Source organism: Urtica dioica, chromosome 2 (genome assembly GCF_054948205.1).
Source record: "Urtica dioica subsp. dioica isolate 48M chromosome 2, U.dioica_male_clone48M_v1_H2, whole genome shotgun sequence".
In the NCBI taxonomy this organism is placed as follows: Eukaryota; Viridiplantae; Streptophyta; class Magnoliopsida; order Rosales; family Urticaceae; genus Urtica; species Urtica dioica.
Window position 1 is genome coordinate 23764801 of NC_142757.1, and position 17819 is coordinate 23782619.

General features: G+C 50.7%; 1 protein-coding gene across 1 annotated transcript; it reads right to left on the reverse strand.

The window, feature by feature from the left end:
• Positions 1-3314: 3314 nt before the first annotated feature.
• LOC149404199 (uncharacterized) lies at positions 3315-4384 on the reverse strand. The gene is made up of 6 exons (XM_089607443.1): positions 4344-4384; positions 4102-4257; positions 3894-4001; positions 3748-3799; positions 3581-3679; positions 3315-3498 (listed from the first exon to the last, which is right to left on the reverse strand). Exons 1-6 carry the CDS (start codon positions 4382-4384, stop codon positions 3379-3381), a joined length of 576 nt encoding a protein of 191 aa, XP_089463569.1. The 3' UTR covers positions 3315-3378.
• Between the last annotated feature and the right edge of the window lie 13435 nt (positions 4385-17819).

The following is a 17819-nucleotide window of genomic DNA, read 5'->3' on the forward strand; positions in this document are numbered from 1 at the left end:
CCAACCAAGTTGATCACGAGGCAAGGCACGGCTTCCCCGGACTCAGGTTGACTGGCGCTCCTGTCCGTGCCACGCCCAGTTGGCGCGCACTCCTCCCGAGGCTTCTTCAAACCACTTCTCCACTCCATTTGGATTCTCCTCCATGCGCAAAGGAACCTCCCCTAATTTCCGCGAAGAGGTCATCCTCTACATGCTCATAGTCCTGAAACAAGAGAGATAAATCAATCTCGGGATCCTCAGTTGCGAAGGGGGAAGGAATATCCATAATGCAAAAGTGTAGAGAAATAGAGAAAAAAATAAAGTTTGAGGATGAGAAAGGGAGGTCACTATTTATAGACTCTTGAGGGGGGGGGGGGGGGGGGGGGGGCAGTAGGAGTCCAAACCCTACTCCCACAAGGAAAGAAAAGGAGAAAAACCTCCAAAAGTCGGATTTTCCCCGCGCAAACGTGTAAGCCCCGCGCACGGGGCGCGTGCCGCACGGCCTCTCGGCGCGCCACGCGTGATGCGCCGCATTGACCGCGCGCTGGGCCGTCTGGGGCGCGCGCCGCGCGGTCGCCTCCTAAGAAAAAAAAGAGAGGAAAAAAGACGGGTGACGGTGAGGACCTCGAAATAAAGTTTCCTCAAACATCCAACAGGAAAAGACTTAAAGTTCATCGCAAAGAGCCTCCCAAGTGACGAACTTGGGGGGCTAATGTTGTCGGTCATTTTCGAAAAACCCGGAACGCCGAGAAGACGCGCCGCTCAAAGGGCCGATGGTCAGGTCGGAGGTCCTGAAGAGTGGCGAGCCTTCCCTCACAAGTCGCCGGCAAGCCCTCGCGGCGAGACTCTCAATCCTTCGAGTCGAGCTTCGCTCCCCGAGTCAAATCTCGCTTGTCGAATAGAAACTTTTGTATTTCGCGCGACAAGCGCAATGTCCGAAGCCCAAAACGGCCCAACGGGCCGGATAGAACAAAGGCAGCGAAGGCCCACGAAAGTCTAGCCAGGCGCGCGTTGCGCCCAGTGCGCCGCGCGCCGCGCCTGGCTGAGGTCGTGCCGCGCGCAGTGCACACGGGTGCTGTACGCCGCACGCCGTGCACACACTGCGCACCTCCCTTGATAGTGCACGCGCCCCTAGTCCCACATGGACGAGAAAGGAGCCTCCAAAGGCCCCCAAACAACTATAAATACACCCTCTCATTGAGTGGGAAGCAACCTAATTAATTCCAATCGATACGCTTGAATTCTCGCTCTCCTCCGTTTCCTTTGATGCCATCTCTGGCCTGAAGCGCTCTCCATAAGTCTCTCTCCTTCTCAAAGGTTCCGAAGCACTCTCGGGGACTCCCGGTTGTCGCTCCCTCTGATCGAACGCCGAGATTAGGGCCCATGCACGCTCCTAGGGTTTTCTATCGAAAATCCCCTACGCGTCTAACACACTAGACGCGTCCGTCATTTCCGAAGTTCTGAGACGTCGCCGAGGACTCCTCCGCGCTCTGTCTCCTTCATTGAGAACGCCTTCTCCCCAGGCTCCGCGCCTCATTTTGCATTACATAAGCCTTGAACTACGTTCTGACCTGATCCCACGCACGGGTACGTAGGCAGCCTATAAATAAAAGGCACAGTCACTCCTCCTCCTCGCCCATTCCCTCCTCTGAGAGGTGGGTTGATCGGAGAAAACCTAGATCGAGACTTTCGAGTTCACACTTTTGGCCCGGGTGCGATCACTTGGTCCAGCCTTGGATCGAACCACCCGAGGTAGTTAATCGTTGTTCATTTTCATGCGACAACATTTTGGCGCTAGAGGAAGGGGACTTCTCGACCTGTTCAGCCCAAAATCCCTTCTATCCATCTTCTTCTTTTTCGTGGAGACTAGACTTTCTCAGACTCGAGAAAAGATGAGTAGTCAGCCACTCGTACGTTCTGAGGGCATTAACAACCCCGATAACGTCACTGGAACCAAAAAATATTTCTTGCACTCCCGAGCGCATGGTGACAAAGAGTCGCTCCATGAAGAGAGCTCGACTCGATCGCCATCTCCATCTCCAGATAGCAGGGACAACCGCATCATGGAGTTGGAGGAGAATATCCGCCAACTGAAGGCTAAGAATGCAAGGTACCACAGCCGACTGGCTGCGAAGTGACCTACGCATACCGCGGTGATCCCCAACGGGGATCCCGAGAACCTCAACGAGGAAAGTCACGACCGCGACCTTGATTACCAGGGTACTGGTGATTCGGAGGATATCGTAACTTCACTCACGAAGGACGCGGAACTCCCTGCCGTGTTTGCAGCCGGTCCTTCGAATCCCTTGCCCAAGTCAGGGGACGTACCTGCGGCCTCCCAAGAGGGGAAGTCCCGACGTTCGGCCCTTGACCGACTTGGTCAAAGGGAGAATGTTGCAGAAAGTCAGGGCACGCAGAGAGCGCGCCGTTGTAAATGAAGCCTGCGCCTCTGTACGACAAGCCCTGATCTCAGGGACCATCTCACTGCTCAATGCAGTGGATGTGGCAATGATCTGAGAGAGCGATTGAGCTCTCGACCCAACATCCTGCTAGCAGCCCCAACTAACGGGAACCGCCGCACAGGTCAAGGGTCTAATGAAAGGCGGCAGGTGACTCCTCCCGAACAGGGAGTTACTCCGACAACCGGTCTCGATGTGGTTACTATGATCCACAATCTTCGGAATGAGGTACGAGATCTCCGGGAATACGGAATAGGCAGAAGTGCCTATGGAGTCGTTGAGGAGAATTCCTCGCCTTTCACGGCTCATATATTGGCTGAGGTTTGTACGGGGAATTTCAAACTCCCGAACCTCGCTCCGCTCCCTATGATGGAAAAGCAGATCTTGCTTACACTACTACAAAAACATTGATTAACAGCGTTTTTTAAACGCTGTGAAATATGATTGAAGGCGTTTTTTGCACGCTGTTGTATCGCATGAGGTTAAAAGTATTCCACGGCGCCTAAAATAAACGATGTCTAAAGTGGTGCCACGTAGGAGCCACGTAAGAATTTGGGCGAAAAAGTTTTCACGGCGTTTGTATATAAGCGCTGTCTAATGTTTTTCACAGCGTTTGTATATAAGCGCTGTCTATTCTTTTCCAACGTGGCATCCACTTGTCTTCATGGCAGGTAAGAAGTTTTCACAGCGCTTATATACAAACGCTGTCTATTCTTTTTGATTTTTTTTTTAAATACATAAAAATTTGAATATTACAAAAAATTCATGCACACAATTTCAATATATATTCCAAAATCCGAACCTAAACATACCAATACGAATTTTTAATAATCCATTCAATAATTTCTAAATCAAATTCTATTATTCGTACTTTGTACCGTATATTTAAACCGAAACATATCAAACCATGTAAACGAATGTTCATGCACCGGAAACACACTCACTTTACATTCACATTTGATGATTTGACTTTCGTGTCCATGAAGTTTAACACCATTTTGTACCATTCTTCTCGATACGCATCTATTGCCTCATCCGTATAACTCTTCAACTTTTCAAACTAATAATATATAAAAACGAGTTGTTTGTGAGTGAAACAATATATATACGTATTGAATATGTGTATTTAAATGTGTACATACCTCTTGCAAACATTTATGAAAATCTCGAGTTTCAACAATGTTTTTCATCATCATTGAAACAAAATAGCCACATTCAATTGTCGAAGGTTGTTTCGGTACCTGTAAAAAATATGTTAGATTGAAATATATAGTAATGGATATACTAGTTTAATTGTGCATATATATACCTTTGGAATTTTCCATGAAAACTTCTTGTTACAGACAAAGCTATCGAATGCTCTACACATGTATATAAAAGTTATAACAAAATAATCATAACTATTAATTTTAAATATATATATATATATATATATTTATGTTTTAATATACTCACAAGTCCACTATCGAATTCAAATGAGGCGGAACTCTTTTAGAATTCATGGGATCAAGAAAGTATGCTGTGCGCTTGCTAACATCCACCACCAGAAGAACCCAATGAAAACTATCAAAAAAATAATGTAAGTTAACATAAATTTAACCCGGTTAAATAAAAAGATATTTCTAGTGTAATTACTTACTCATAATTATAAGGCGCGACTAACAATTGACCAGGGAACAACTCTTTCATTCCCTTAAAAAGGTGTTTAGATCGCCCTATAGGCTCGTCTAATTGAGTTACAGACGGAGAAACGTCAATGGGATTGCTAAAGGCGAATTTTCGCAATTCTCCGCCAACCCGCATATGGTAATGTAAGTGTCTACAAAAGGAAAAGAAAAACACAGAAGCTATAATAAAATCAATGTTATTATACTTAAAAAAGTTTTAAAGTTAGTATAAGAATACCGTATATGAACTAGAATACAGTTTACTCCGATCTCCTTCATGTACATGAATTGCTCGACATCTTCCTTCATCAACTTTAATGTGACTTCGCCGTTGAACACACACTCGGGAAACTTATAATCGATCACAATATCATCATTTATTATTGAAATTCGATCTACCAATGTCGGTAATAATGATTCTTGATCGTGGAATGCTTGAAGAGGAGTTGCTTGACTTGAACCTTTTTTATGCACGCGATGAGTTTTAGATTTAGATTTTTTGTTTTTTAACGATTTGGCAACCTTTTTACTCTTCTTTTGTGGTGGCTGTAACTCCTCCTGTGAATAATAATTAAGATTATTACAATACAAATCAACTAATAGTAAAATACATTTTAAAAAAAATATACTTACATCATCTTCGTAGATGACTAGAGATTTTGGCCATGCAACCATCGACTTAACAGCGTGAGTGACTAAATACATTTCATCATTGACCGGTATCGGTAATTCGTCTTCTAGATGATCAGGTTCAATGTCGCTCACATGCACGCGCACATTCTCGCTCCCAAGTAGAATTCCATGAATGCGATCACTTCCCGTATTTATCACATAACCATTTGCAACAATGTTCTCCAAATTTCCGATGGCAAGGAGACACTTTCTAGCGGGTATCTGAGGTATCGTCGTCGATATCACCGACAATTCGTTCTCTTTCGGAGGTATCGTCGTTGATGTCATCGGCACTTCGTTCTCTTTCGGAGGTATCGTCGTCGATGCCACCGGCACTTCGTTCTCTTTCGAAGGTCTCGTCGTCGATGCCACCGGCACTTCGTTCTCTTTCGAAGGTCTCGTCGTCGATGCCACCAACACTTCGGTCTCTTTCGGAGGTGACAAAATTTTTCTTTGAGCTCTCTTTGGTTTTGGCTTATGCACTGGATGTTTAATTGATTGAGCTTCAGATTGAAGGTGAATGGTTGAAGAGTAACTGTACCTTTGGCGTGCTTGTATTTATGGACGTCACTTGGGACTGTATATGCACCTGCGCGTGCATCAATTTTTATTAAACTAATTTATATTGTATGTTGAACTATGTGATAATCAGCTCCAAGTTAATGATTATTATATACTTGATGTGGAGCAAGAGTTGAATCGCGCACGTAAGGTTCGAATGGTATGAAGTCAGACGTACAATCATGCATAGGAGACAATCCCTGCGAATATCTAGCCTGTTATAATTTCACATTATTTATTATAATAATCAACATATAATAACTTTAGATTATTACCTGAGGGGGATCGGAAATATGTGGTGACTTTGATGTGGAAGGCGCTTCGGAAGTAAACGGTACATGCGACTGATGTTGATCCTCCTATGATTTTACATTATGAACTAAATAAATTAACATATAAAACTTTAATTAAATTAAAAGAACTACCTCAGGGGGATCTGGAACGTATGGTGATTGTGATCTAGAAGGCGTTTCGGAACTAAACGGTACTTGCGATTGATGTCGACAATCCTACGAGTTCATGTTATTAGTTATAGAAATCCACCAATTTAAGCTATCTATCAAAATATTACATGAAGAGGCTCTTGAGGATATCCTGACTGCGAGAAGTACTGCGAGAAATACGGATATTGTGAACCAAATTCCGGCGAGGGGGCTTGTGGGGGCCATGACGCACCATATTGAGGGCGATATTGAAAACCTGCTTGCGGTGTGAATGGAATATATGGCATACCATATTCTCCAGTAGTATGATGCATGAACGGCATGTGTTGTTGTTAAGTAAAACAGGAAATCCATATACAAAGCACTTGCATAAAGAACATTTTCATAGGCTTAAATCATATGGATATGTAACATGAAGCAAGAGCTAGCCTTTCCTAAATTTAAAAAGAAATTAGGGACATTAAACTTTAATTCGTGTCTAAATCTGTAACACTTTCAGCAAGTATTTGGACGTGGTGCAAGATTCTGGCTATGATGATGCATCAGTGGTAGAAGTCGAGGTATTAACTTATAAACGAATACAAGTTTGTTAAGGTTCACCTTAATCATAGTTCCAGTCAACAAAATAGTCTTTATCATTGACAAAAAAACCATAAACACGAGATGGCTCCTCATCTATTATTATATAACTTGATGGATTCGTGAAACCAGAAACTTTTGTAGCAATAAAAGCAGAAGCAATCTGCCTGTAATTCTCGATGAAAAATAAAAATTGATCCGCACATTCACATACACGTTGTAGACAATAGTTCCATGAATTCATCGTATGTTACAAGCCATATATTGACAAAAAAACCATAAACACGAGATGGCTCCTCATCTATTATTATATAACCTGATGGAGTCGTGAAACCAGAAACTTTTCTAGCAATAAAAGCAGAAGCAATCTGCCTGTAATTATCGATGAAAAAAAAAATTGATCCGCACATTCACATACACGTTGTAGACAATAGTACAATACAAGAGACTCAGAACAAGTGACCTTTCTCGTACCTATGGAAGCAGAGGCAGACGATGACGACACGGAGGAGGATGACCTTTCTCTTACCTGTGGAAGCAGCGGAGTCAGATGGGAAGGGAAGGGAAGGGAAGAAAGAGAGAGAGAGAGAGAGAGAGAGAGAGAGAGAGAGAGAGAGAGAGAGAGAGAGGCGGTCGAGATAGGGGGACGCTGGCGAGCTCAGAGGGCTTGCCTTTTTTCTCGTATCTGTGGAAGCAGTGGAGTCAGAAGGGAAGGGAAGGGAAGAGAAGAGAGAGAGAGAGAGAGAGAGAGATACAGACCGGAGCCGGAGGGGAGGCGGCAGCGGCCGGCGGCGGCGGAGGAGTTGGAGAGGACGCGGCAGAAGCCGGCGGCGGCGGAGAGGAGGCCTTAGCCTTGGCCTTGGCCTTGGCTTGAGCGACCTCTTCTTGGGTCTCGGCGAGGAGGCCGATGGGGGCGCCGACGAGGGCGGTGTGGCCGATGGGTCTCGCGGACGATGGGGCTTTGGTCGTAGGTTGTCAGGGTGGAGGATCCGGTTGTCAATGGCTTGACATTACTCGGAGTGAGCAAAGAGGCTAGGGTACGCGTCCGTGGAAAACGTGGAGAACGTGAGTATTTGGAGATTGGAGAAGAAGTTATTATACTCAGAGAACTAGGGGTTTTTTATTTTATATACGCTTACAAAATAGAAATAAACTGCCATATTTTTTTACTAAAAACGCTGTGAAATAAAAACAAATAAATTAAATTCTGAAACTTACACGTGTCAAGATATAATTGTACATTAACTTTTGACAGCGTTTGTATATAAACGCTATCAAAACTTTTTTTTTCAAACCACTTCTTCTCCACATGGCTTCTTGTAATTCGAGGGAATAAAATGAAAGTGCTTATATATAAGCGATGTCTTATGTTTTCCACAGCGTTTCTCTTCACAGGCCACGTGTCTTCTTACGATTCGACAATAAAAAAAAGATGTTTTGACGGCGTTTTTTTGACAAGCGCCGTGAAAACATGTGCTGTGAAAAGCATGATTTCTAGTAGTGTTACCACATCCAGCACTATGAGACCTGGATGACGATGCAGGGTGTCTCTCCCGGTGCCATGTGCCAACCCTTTAGTCTTTCCCTCGCCGGACCCGGTTTCGAGTGGTTCAAGAACTTAAGGCCGGGAAGCATCCACTCGTTCAATGACCTGAAGGACATGTTCCTAGCATGGTTTGCCACATCTATGGTCCAAAAGAAGATCAAGATGTACCTGTGGTCAATCAGGCAAGAGAGTGGCGAGTCTCTTAGGCGATACCTCGCCCGATTCACCGAAGAGTCGAACAAGGTCGACCGCTTTGATGACTGTGATGCAATTACCGCTATCATTGAAGGCTAGCGCACGAGTGACTTCCTCAAGTCGGTAGTTGGCCGTGTCCCTTCCATCATGGCCTAGGTGATGACTCGAGCTAAGACCTTCATGGGAATCGAAGATTACCTCGATGGCCGCAAGAGCAACAATCAAAGCTCTCGTCGTCGAGACGAACCTAGCCACGAGCAAGGAGAATCTCGTGAAAGACGAAATAAGGGGAATCAGGCTTCCAATAACCAATCCCTTGCACCCCAGAAGCTGCGACTTGTGGAAGACTTTAAAGGGTATTCGTCGTTCACACCGTTGAACACGACGCCAGAACAGATCCTGGCTTTGGCACGTGACAAGTTAACTCCCCCGGCTCCAATGAAAAAAGATCCCGTGACTCGCGATCGATCTAGATATTGCGAGTTCCATCAGGAATACGGTCACTTGACCTCCGAATGGTATAATCTTAAAAGGCAGATCGAGGCTTTGATCCAACGGGGTGAGCCGAAAGAGTTCTTGTTACTTATGATCAGTGTTGCGGGCCCCACTATAAACAGACCACAGTCTGGCAAGGGAGGAGGAACAACCGCTTCTATCGACCGAACCGCGGCTACTACCAATACTAATCCGCATCTCCACGTTGTGACCACCATACTGGGAGGTCCGCAAGATGGAGATTCGGCCCCGACAATGGAAGAAATTCCTTAGGGTCGTGGCTCAGGAAGACGCTGCTATGCACGTCAACTTTACGTACGAAGAACCTCCGTCCGTGCCTCACGAGACGATGTATTTCACCAACGAAGAGGCCAAGGGAGTTGTGAATCCGCACAATGACGCGATTGTGCTAAAAGCCCAAGTGGCTAATAACCTGGTGAAAAGGGTTCTCATCGACAACGGCAGTGCTGCCGACATAATTTTCAAGTCCACCCTGGAGCGCATGAAGCTCGGGGGGCTACGCCCGACTCCGACCCAAACGCCCTTTTTGGTTTCATTGGGGAGAGGATCATGACCGAAGGCATCATTGATCTACCGGTCACCTTAGGGACCCCCAGAGGCATTGAAGTCGTTAACATGGTCCCATTCCTAGTGGTTGATCAGGAGTCGCCCTACAACTTAATCATCGGGCGACCCACGCTGAACCGGCTAAGAGCTATTACTTCCACGTATCACCTACTGGTGAAATTCCCCACTGACGAGGGAATTGGCATCATGGCCGGAGACCAATCCCAGTCCAGGATATGCTACGTGCAAGAAGTCGATGGCAAGTCCGCGGGAAAAATGGTCAACACAATCTTCCAACTGGAAGATGATTACCCATGCGACCCAAGGGATGCAAGAAAGTTCAGAGAACTTGACCCTCGGGACGAAGTCGAGAGACTCAAAGTGGAAACCTCCGATGATCTTGTGCTGGTCGTGCTAGACGAATCTAAGCCCGACCAGGTTGTAAGGATCGGTACCCGACTTCCACTCGCCATCAAGACTCAGCTCATTGCCTTCCTCCGGGAATTCAAGTATGTGTTTTTATGGACTCATGCGGACATGCCCGGGATTGATCCCGAGATAATAGTGCACCGATTAAATGACAACCCAAGGGTCGCCAAGAAACTGCAGGCTAGACGAACGTTCAATCCCGAGCGATACGTGGCTATAAATGAAGAGGTCGAGAAACTTCTCACTGCAAACTTCATCCGAGAGGCTAAGTACCCCAAGTGGGTCGCCAATGTGGTAATGGTGAAAAAACCTAATGTGAAGTGGTGTATTTGCATAGATTACAAAGATCTTAACAAAGCGTGCCCTAAGGATTGCTTCCCGCTCCCGCGCATCGAACAACTGGTCGACGCCACGGCTGGCCATGAACTCCTCAGCTTCATGGATGCCTATTCGGGTTATAACCAGATTCGAATGCATGAGCCCGATCGAATTAAGACAACCATTATCACCGATTGAGGTCTTTACTGTTATAAGGTCATGCCTTTCGGCCTTAAAAATACGGGAGGAACATACCAACGTTTGGTTAATCGGATCTTCGTCAATCAAATCGGCAAGACCATGGAAGTATACGTGGACGATCAAATCGGATTTTCCCCACGCAAATCAAATCGGCAATCAAATCGGATTTTCCCCGCGCAAATGCGTCAGCCCCGCGCACGGGGCGCGTGCAGCGCGGCCTCTCGGCTCACCGTGCGTGATGCGCCGCACTGACGGCGCATCGCGCGGTCGCCTCCTAAGAAAAAAAAGAGAAGAAAAAAGACGGGTGACAGTGAGGACCTAGAAATAAAGTTTCCTCAAACACCCGACGGGAAAAGACTTAAAGTTCATCGCCAGGAGCCTCTCGAGCGACGAACTTGGGGGGCTAATGTTGTCGGTCGTTTTCGGAAAACCCGAAACACCGAGAAGACACGCCGCTGAAAGGGCCGATGGTCAGGCCGGAGGTCCTGAAGAGTGGCGAGCCTTCCCTAACAAGTCGCCGGCAAGCCCTCGCGCCGAGACTCTCAATCCTTCGAGTCGAGCTTCGCTCCTCGAGTCGAGTCGTTTTCCTTGAGTCGAGCTTCGCTCCTCGAGTCGAGTCGTTCTCCTGGAGTAAAGCCTCGTTCCTCGAACAGGACATCAGGATATTCTCTTTGAGTCGAGCCTCGGGTCGTTCTCCTCGAGTCGAGCCTTGAGTCACACTCCCCGAGTCAAATCTCGCTCGTCGAATAGACACTTTCGTATTTCGCGCGACAAGCACAATGTCCAAAGTCCAAAACGGCTCAAGGGACCGATAGAACAAAGGCCGCGAAGGCCCACGAAAATCCAACCAGGCGCGCGCAGCGCGACGCATCCTGCGTGCCGCGCGTTGTGCGCCGTACACACACTGCGTGCCTCCCCTTGACGGTGCGCGTGCCCCTAGTCCTACATCGACGAGAAAGGAGCCTCCTAAGGCCTCAAACAACTATAAATACCCCCTCTCTTTGAGTGGGAAGCAACCTAATTAATTCCAATCGATACGCTCGAATTCTCGCCCTCCTCCGCTTCTTTTGATGCCATCTCTGGCCTGAAGCGCTCTCCACAAGTCTCTCTCATTCTCAGAGGTTCCGAAGCACTCTTGGGGACTCCCGGACGTCGCTCCCTATGATCGAACGCCGATATTAGTGCCCAAGCACGCTCCTAGGGTTTTCTATCGAAAATCCCCTACGCGTCTAACACACTAGACGCGTCTGCAATTTCCTAAGTTCTGAGACATCGCCGAGGACTCCTCCGCGCTCCGTTTCCTTCGTCGATAATGCCTTCTCCCGAGGCTCTACGCCTCATTCTACGTTACATACGCCTTGAACTATGTTCTGACCTGATCCCACGCACGGGTACGTAGGTAGCCTATACACAAAACACACGGTTGTTGTCGCACGAAAATGAACAACGATTAAATACCTCGGGCGGTTCGATCCAAGGCCGGACCAAGTGATCGCGCCCGGGCCAAAAATGGGAGCTCGTAGACCGAGCTGTACCCTCCAAACCCTGAGGTGTGTTTTAGGGGGGTGTGACCGTGCCAAAGGTTCGCTGCCTACGTACCCTTTAGTCGGGATCAGGTCAGAACGTAGTTCAATTTGTGTATTGGGAGGCTATCTTGGGCTCGGAGGCTTTGTGAATCCAAGGCTTTAGAGGGGGACCGGGCTCGTAGGTTCTAGTGAAGACTTTAGAGGGGTCGCTTGCCTCGTAGCTCGGAGTTCTAGCTCAAGGGCCAAGAAGCAGGAGAGCAGTATGTACTGCAGAGGCTCAGGTCGCAGAAGAGGAGCGCGCTCCCTCTCGTGGAGGGGGGTCCTTGACTTTCTGAGCCGAGGGAGGAGGATTGCGCGCTGTTGGAATGTCACAAGAGCACGAAAGAATTCTCAAGAGAAGAGAAATGTTCCAAGAAGGAATTGTGTAAAATTCGGATTGTCGATCTCCTTTCCCTCCCCAAAAGGGGGGGGGTATTTATAGTGTTGGAGGGAGGCCTTGGGCCGACCCCTTGAGGCCCACCGGGTGGCCGGGAGTGGGGCGCGCGAGGCTTCATGCCCAGGAGGGTCCGGGGCGCGAGGGACATGTCGCCCGGACGGGCGTGGGGCGCGCCGGGCGTGGGACATGGTCGGGCGCGGCGTGCCCGGCAGTAGGCGTGCCCTGCCGAGGTGGCAAGGATGCTCGGCCGACGTGGCCGCGGTGGCGAAGAGGCTCGGCCGATACGGCCGAGGTGTCAAAGGTGTTCGGCCGAGGCGGCCGAGGTGGCCAGGATGCTCAGTCGAAGTGCGCGCGGGCCTGGATGCCGGGGTGGCTGGGAGTGCGCGCGCGGGAATGCGCGCGGGCCAGGAGGCCGGGGCGCGGGAGCGCGCGCGGGCCAGGAGGCCGGGGCGCGGGAGCGCGCGCGGGCCGGGAGGCCGGGGCGCTAGAGCGCGCGCAGGCCGGGGCGGCCATGGCGCGGGGTGTGCGCGAGCTAGGGTGTGCTAGAGCGCGCAAGCTAGGGTGCGCTGGGGCACATTGGGCCGGGAGCCGCTGGGCTTCTGGCCAGCGGAGCCCGGCCGTCCTTGAATCGTTTTTTGAATTTCCGATGTCCCGAAAACGATCGGTAACAACGGTCACTCCTCCTCCTCGCCCCTTCCTCCTCTGAGAGGTAGGTTGATCGGAGAAAACCTAGCTCGAAAATTTCGAGTTCACACTTTTGGCCCGGGTGCGATCACTTGGTCCGGCCTTGGATCGAACCGCCCGAGGTAGTTAATCGTTGTTCATTTTCGTGCGACAACAACGTTTAAGGAAGAGCAGTGTTAGTGCATAAAGGCACAAGGTACATACTCGGACATTTTCCTATTTTCTATTCGGGAAAGTGCATGAGGGAAGTGTGAACTTCAACTCACTCGAACACTTGAAAGTTTGAGATTAAAACTAATTTCATTGGAAAGAGGACAAACTGACCTTTAGTTTGATTTAAGAATCATTAAATTTCGAATTCTGAGTAGAGAGTTATTCCACTTTTACTGTGGGTTTTTCTCGAGCTCCAAGAAAACTGGAAATAATTAAAGTTCAGACTTGAGTGCAAAAGAATCAAATGTAACGGAACGTTATCGACAGTTGTTAAAGCTTTTATATGTGTTTATTAACATGGTAATGACATAGTATAAAAGTAAATAACAACAAATGTAAAACGAAACGAGTAAATAAATTAAACTAGAAAAACAATATAACTAGTCACAAAATTACCCGAAATTTCTCAAACTTTAAAAACATGTTTTTCATTATAAAAAATTAAAAACTTTTAGAACTGATTCTAATGTGTTTTAATAACATCCCAAAGTCATAGAAAATAAACATAATTTTTAATTTAAAGGCATGAGCAATAAATTAAAAAAATCTAAGGTTACAATCCTAACCTGTAAAAAATGAGTAATCTTTTGATAACGATTTTCAAGCTCACATTTTTAATCACATGTACATGCTTAGTTTTATTAACATGGTAATGACATAGTATAAAAGTAAATAACAACAAACATAAAACGAAACGAGTGAATAAATTAAACTAGAAAGACAATATAACTAGTCACAAAATTACACAACCGGCGCAACCCATGCCTAGGCCGTTGACCGGGCTAGATCACAACCGGGCCAAGCCTCAGACCGGCCACTGGCCGAGTCAACGCCCAATGGCCGACCCAGCCACCTCAGTCGGCCATTGGCCGAGTCAACATCCAGCTGACCCAACAGTTCACTCGGCCAATGGCCGAGTGAACCCTTCAGCCGGCCCTCCAGTTCACTCGGCCATTAGCCGAGTGAACCCTCCCGAGCTCGACCTCCACTCGGCCGCCCGAGCTCGACCTCCACTCGGCCGCCCGGGCTTGGCCTCAACCCGGCCTCCTGAGCTCAACCTCTGCTCGCCCACCCGGGCTCGACCTCCACTCGGCCGCCCGAGCTCGACCTCCACTCGGCCGCCCGAGATCGACCTCCACTCGGCCGCCCGAGCTCGACCTCCACTCGGCCGCCCGAGCTCGACCTCCACTCGTCCGCCTGAGCTCGACTTCCACTCGGCCGCCCGAGCTCGACCTCCACTCGGCCGCCCGGGCTCGACCTCCACTCGGCCGCCCGAGATCGACCTCCGCTCGGCCGCCCGAGCTCGACCTCCGCACGCCCACCCGGGCTCGACCTCCACTCGGCCGCCCGAGCTCGACCTCCACTCGGCCATTGGCCGAGTGAACCCTCCCGAGCTCGACCTCCACTCGGCCGCCCGAGATCGACCTCCACTCGGCCGCCCGAGCTCGACCTCCACTCGGCTGCCCGAACTCGACCTCCACTCGGCCGCCCGAGCTCGACTTCCACTCGGCCGCCCGAGCTCGACCTCCGCTCAGCCGCCCGAGCTCGACCTCCGCTCGGCCGCCCGAGCTCGACCTCCGCACGGCCGCCCGAGCTCGACCTCCACTCGGCCGCCCGAGCTCGACCTCCACTCGGCCGCCCGGGCTCAACTTCTGCCGATAAGCTACTCCTCGTGCCGACTCTACATGTCACCCCGAGTTGAGTCCAATCCTCGAGTCAAGTACCGAATCCACGAGTCGACTAGCTACTTCTCGTGTCGACTCTACATGTCTCCTCGGGTCGATTTCACTCCTCGAGTCGAGTACCGAGTAAGAATGGGCTACCTCAGTACTTAAACGCGAAACGCGCACCAGGGCGCTGCACTCACAAAGGCACAAGGCTCGACCCAAGAGACCCAACCCGGAAATGCGACTAGCGCACTAAGGTGCCACATTCGTCGGGGGATCAAGTCTGCACCTAACCTTGCCTGTCACGTGACGCACGCGCCCAATGGTGCCATGTTCATGAGATGGTATGGCCACACAAATGTGGCACCACGCTCGCCGCCCAGCTCGTGAGCCGAAAGGCAGCGAGTTACAAATGGGTTTCAAAGGCTAGCATCCGCCGGACGTATCTTGTCTAGCCAGCGTCCACGGGAAACCTGGCCACACAAATGTGGCATCGCGCTCGCCGCCCAGCTCGTGAGCCTAAAGGAAGTGAGTCACAAATGGGTTTCAAAGGCTTGCGTCCGCCGGGCGTACCTGGTCTAGCCAGCGTCCACGGGAAACCTGGCCACACAAATGTGGCACCACGCTTGCCGCCCAGCTCGTGAGCCGAAAGGCAGCGAGTCACAAATGGGTTTCAAAGGCTTGCGTCTGCCGGACGTACCTGGTCTAGGCAGCGTCCACGGGAAACCTGGTCACGCAAATGTGGCACCGCGCTCGCCGCCCAGCTTGTGAGCCGAAAGGCAGCGAGTCACAAATGGGTTTCAAAGGCTTGCGTCCGCCGGACGTACCTGGTCTAGCCAGCGTCCACGGGAAACCTGGTCACGCAAATGTGGCACCGCGCTCGCCGCCTAGCTCGTGTGCCAATAGGCAGCGAGTTACAAATGGGTTTCAAAGGCCTGCGCCCGCCGGACGTAACTGGTCTAGCCAGCGTCCACGGAAAACCCGTTCACACCAACGTGACACCAAGGCCCCCCGAGGCCCAAGCCGTGCGAATCGATTACGCCTTTAGTGGTAGGTCGAGAAAATAAGCCGCGCACCACCAACAAAGCCGTGCAAATCACCTACGCCTTCATTGGTAAATCGAGAAAATAAGCCACGCATTGCCAAGACGCGCAAATCGATTACGCCCCCGTCGGCAAATCGAGAAAATAAGACGCTCACCGTCAAAACCATGCGAGTCGACTACGATAGTATGTCGAGAACATAAGACACGCAGAACGAAAGACATCCAAAGGCTGTCCCTCGTGGCGCACTAAAGGCCGTCCCTCATGACACACTAACAGCGTTTGTCCCGTATCCGCACGAAAGCGCAAGTTTTGAGTTTCCACTCGACCTACGCTCGACCGGAAACTCGGGGGGCTAATGTTGTCGGCCCGTCCCGGGCCGACGAGGACAAAAGGGGCCACTTCAACCACACAACCGGCGCAACCCCTGCCTAGGCCGTTGACCGGGCTAGATCACAACCGGGCCAAGCCTCAGACCGGCCACTGGCCGAGTCAACGCCCAATGGCCGACCCAGCCACCTCAGTCGGCCATTGGCCGAGTCAACATCCAGCTGACCCAACAGTTCACTCGGCCAATGGCCGAGTGAACCCTTCAGCCGGCCGTCCAGTTCACTCGGCCATTGGCCGAGTGAACCCTCCCGAGCTCGACCTCCACTCGGCCGCCCGAGCTCGGCCTCCACCCGGCCGCCCGAGCTCAACCTCTGCTCGCCGACCCGGGCTCATCCTCCACTCGGCTGCCTGAGCTCGACCTCCACTCGGCCGCCCGAGCTCGACCTCCACTCGGCCGCCCGAGCTCGACCTCCACTCGGCCGCCCGAGCTCGACCTCCACTCGGCCGCCCGGGCTCGGCCTCCACCTGGCCTCCCGAGCTCAACCTCTGCTCGCCCACCCGGGCTCGACCTCCACTCGGCCGCCCGAGCTCGACCTCCACTCGGCCGCCCAAGCTCGAACTCCACTCGGCCGCACGAGCTCAACCTCTACTCGCCCTCCCGAGCTCAACCTCTGCTCGGCCGCCCGAGCTCGACCTCCACTCGGCCGCCCGAGCTCGACCTCCACTCGGCCGCCCGAGCTCTACTCGGCCAAAGGGGGCCTCAAACCACGCCTATAAATACAGGGGCCCCTCCCTTGGTCCAGGTAATCCATTTTTGAGTCCTGAAACGCTGTCGAACTCATACTTCACTCGTTTCGCTCATCTTTGGCCTTTCACCCTCTAAAACCTCTATACTCCACCTCAATCCCACTAATGTTGAGCGTCGGAGAGGTAAACAGAGGCACCCCCTCTGTTTCCCCTTTGTAGTTCGCGTGTTCTCTCTTCCTTTTCAGGTGCTTGGACGAACTCAAGGGACATTCACAGCTAAGGGAAGACTCGGGATACCGAGTACGACACGCTCGAGCCCGAACGCGACCACTTGGTCCGGCCTTGGGTCGAACCGTTTGGGGCTCCTAAATCGTTGTCCGAAAAACCGGCTGAGCTCGACCTCCACTCGGCCGCCCGAGCTCGACCTCCACTCGGCCGCCCGAGCTCGGCCTCCACTCGTCCGCCCGGGCTCGACCTCTGCTCGCCCTCCCGAGCTCAACCTCTGCTCGGCCGCCCGAGCTCGACCTCCACTCGGCCGCCCGAGCTCTACTCGGCCAAAGGGGGCCTCAAACCACGCCTATAAATACAGGGGGCCCACCCTTTGTCCAGGTATTCCATTTTTGAGTCCCGAAACGCTGTCGAACTCATACTTCACTCGTTTCGCTCATCTTTGGCCTCTCACCCTCTAAAACCTCTATACTCCACCTCAATCCCACTAATGTTGAGCGTCGGAGAGGTAAACAAAGGCACCCCCTCTGTTTCCCCTTTGTAGTTCACGTGTTCTCTCTTCCTTTAAAGGTGCTTGGACGAACTCAAGGGACATTCACAGCTAAGGGAAGACTCGGGATACCGAGTCCAACACGCTCGAGCCCGAACGCGACCACTTGGTCCGGCCTTGTGTCGAACCATTTGGGGCTCCTAAATCGTTGTCCGAAAAACAGCGACAACAGTACGATTGTTAGGAGAATCTATGATGTCTGGTTATGGGGCATTGAGAGTTGTAGACTCTATAGTTGTTCTAGGTATCTCCCGAAGTTACTGAATTGACCAGTGCACTTCTAG

What these genes read in the sequence shown, in the direction of transcription:
- LOC149404199 (XM_089607443.1), bottom strand. Translation starts at nt 4,384, where the DNA reads ATGAAGGAGATCGGAGTAAACTGTATTCTAGTTCATATACG. An exon ending in TGTATTCTAGTTCATATACG is followed by an intron (nt 4,258 to 4,343) that starts GTATTCTTATAC and finishes TTCCTTTTGTAG; the next exon opens with ACACTTACATTACCATATGC. An exon ending in TTCATAAATGTTTGCAAGAG is followed by an intron (nt 3,499 to 3,580) that starts GTATGTACACAT and finishes ATATATTATTAG; the next exon opens with TTTGAAAAGTTGAAGAGTTA.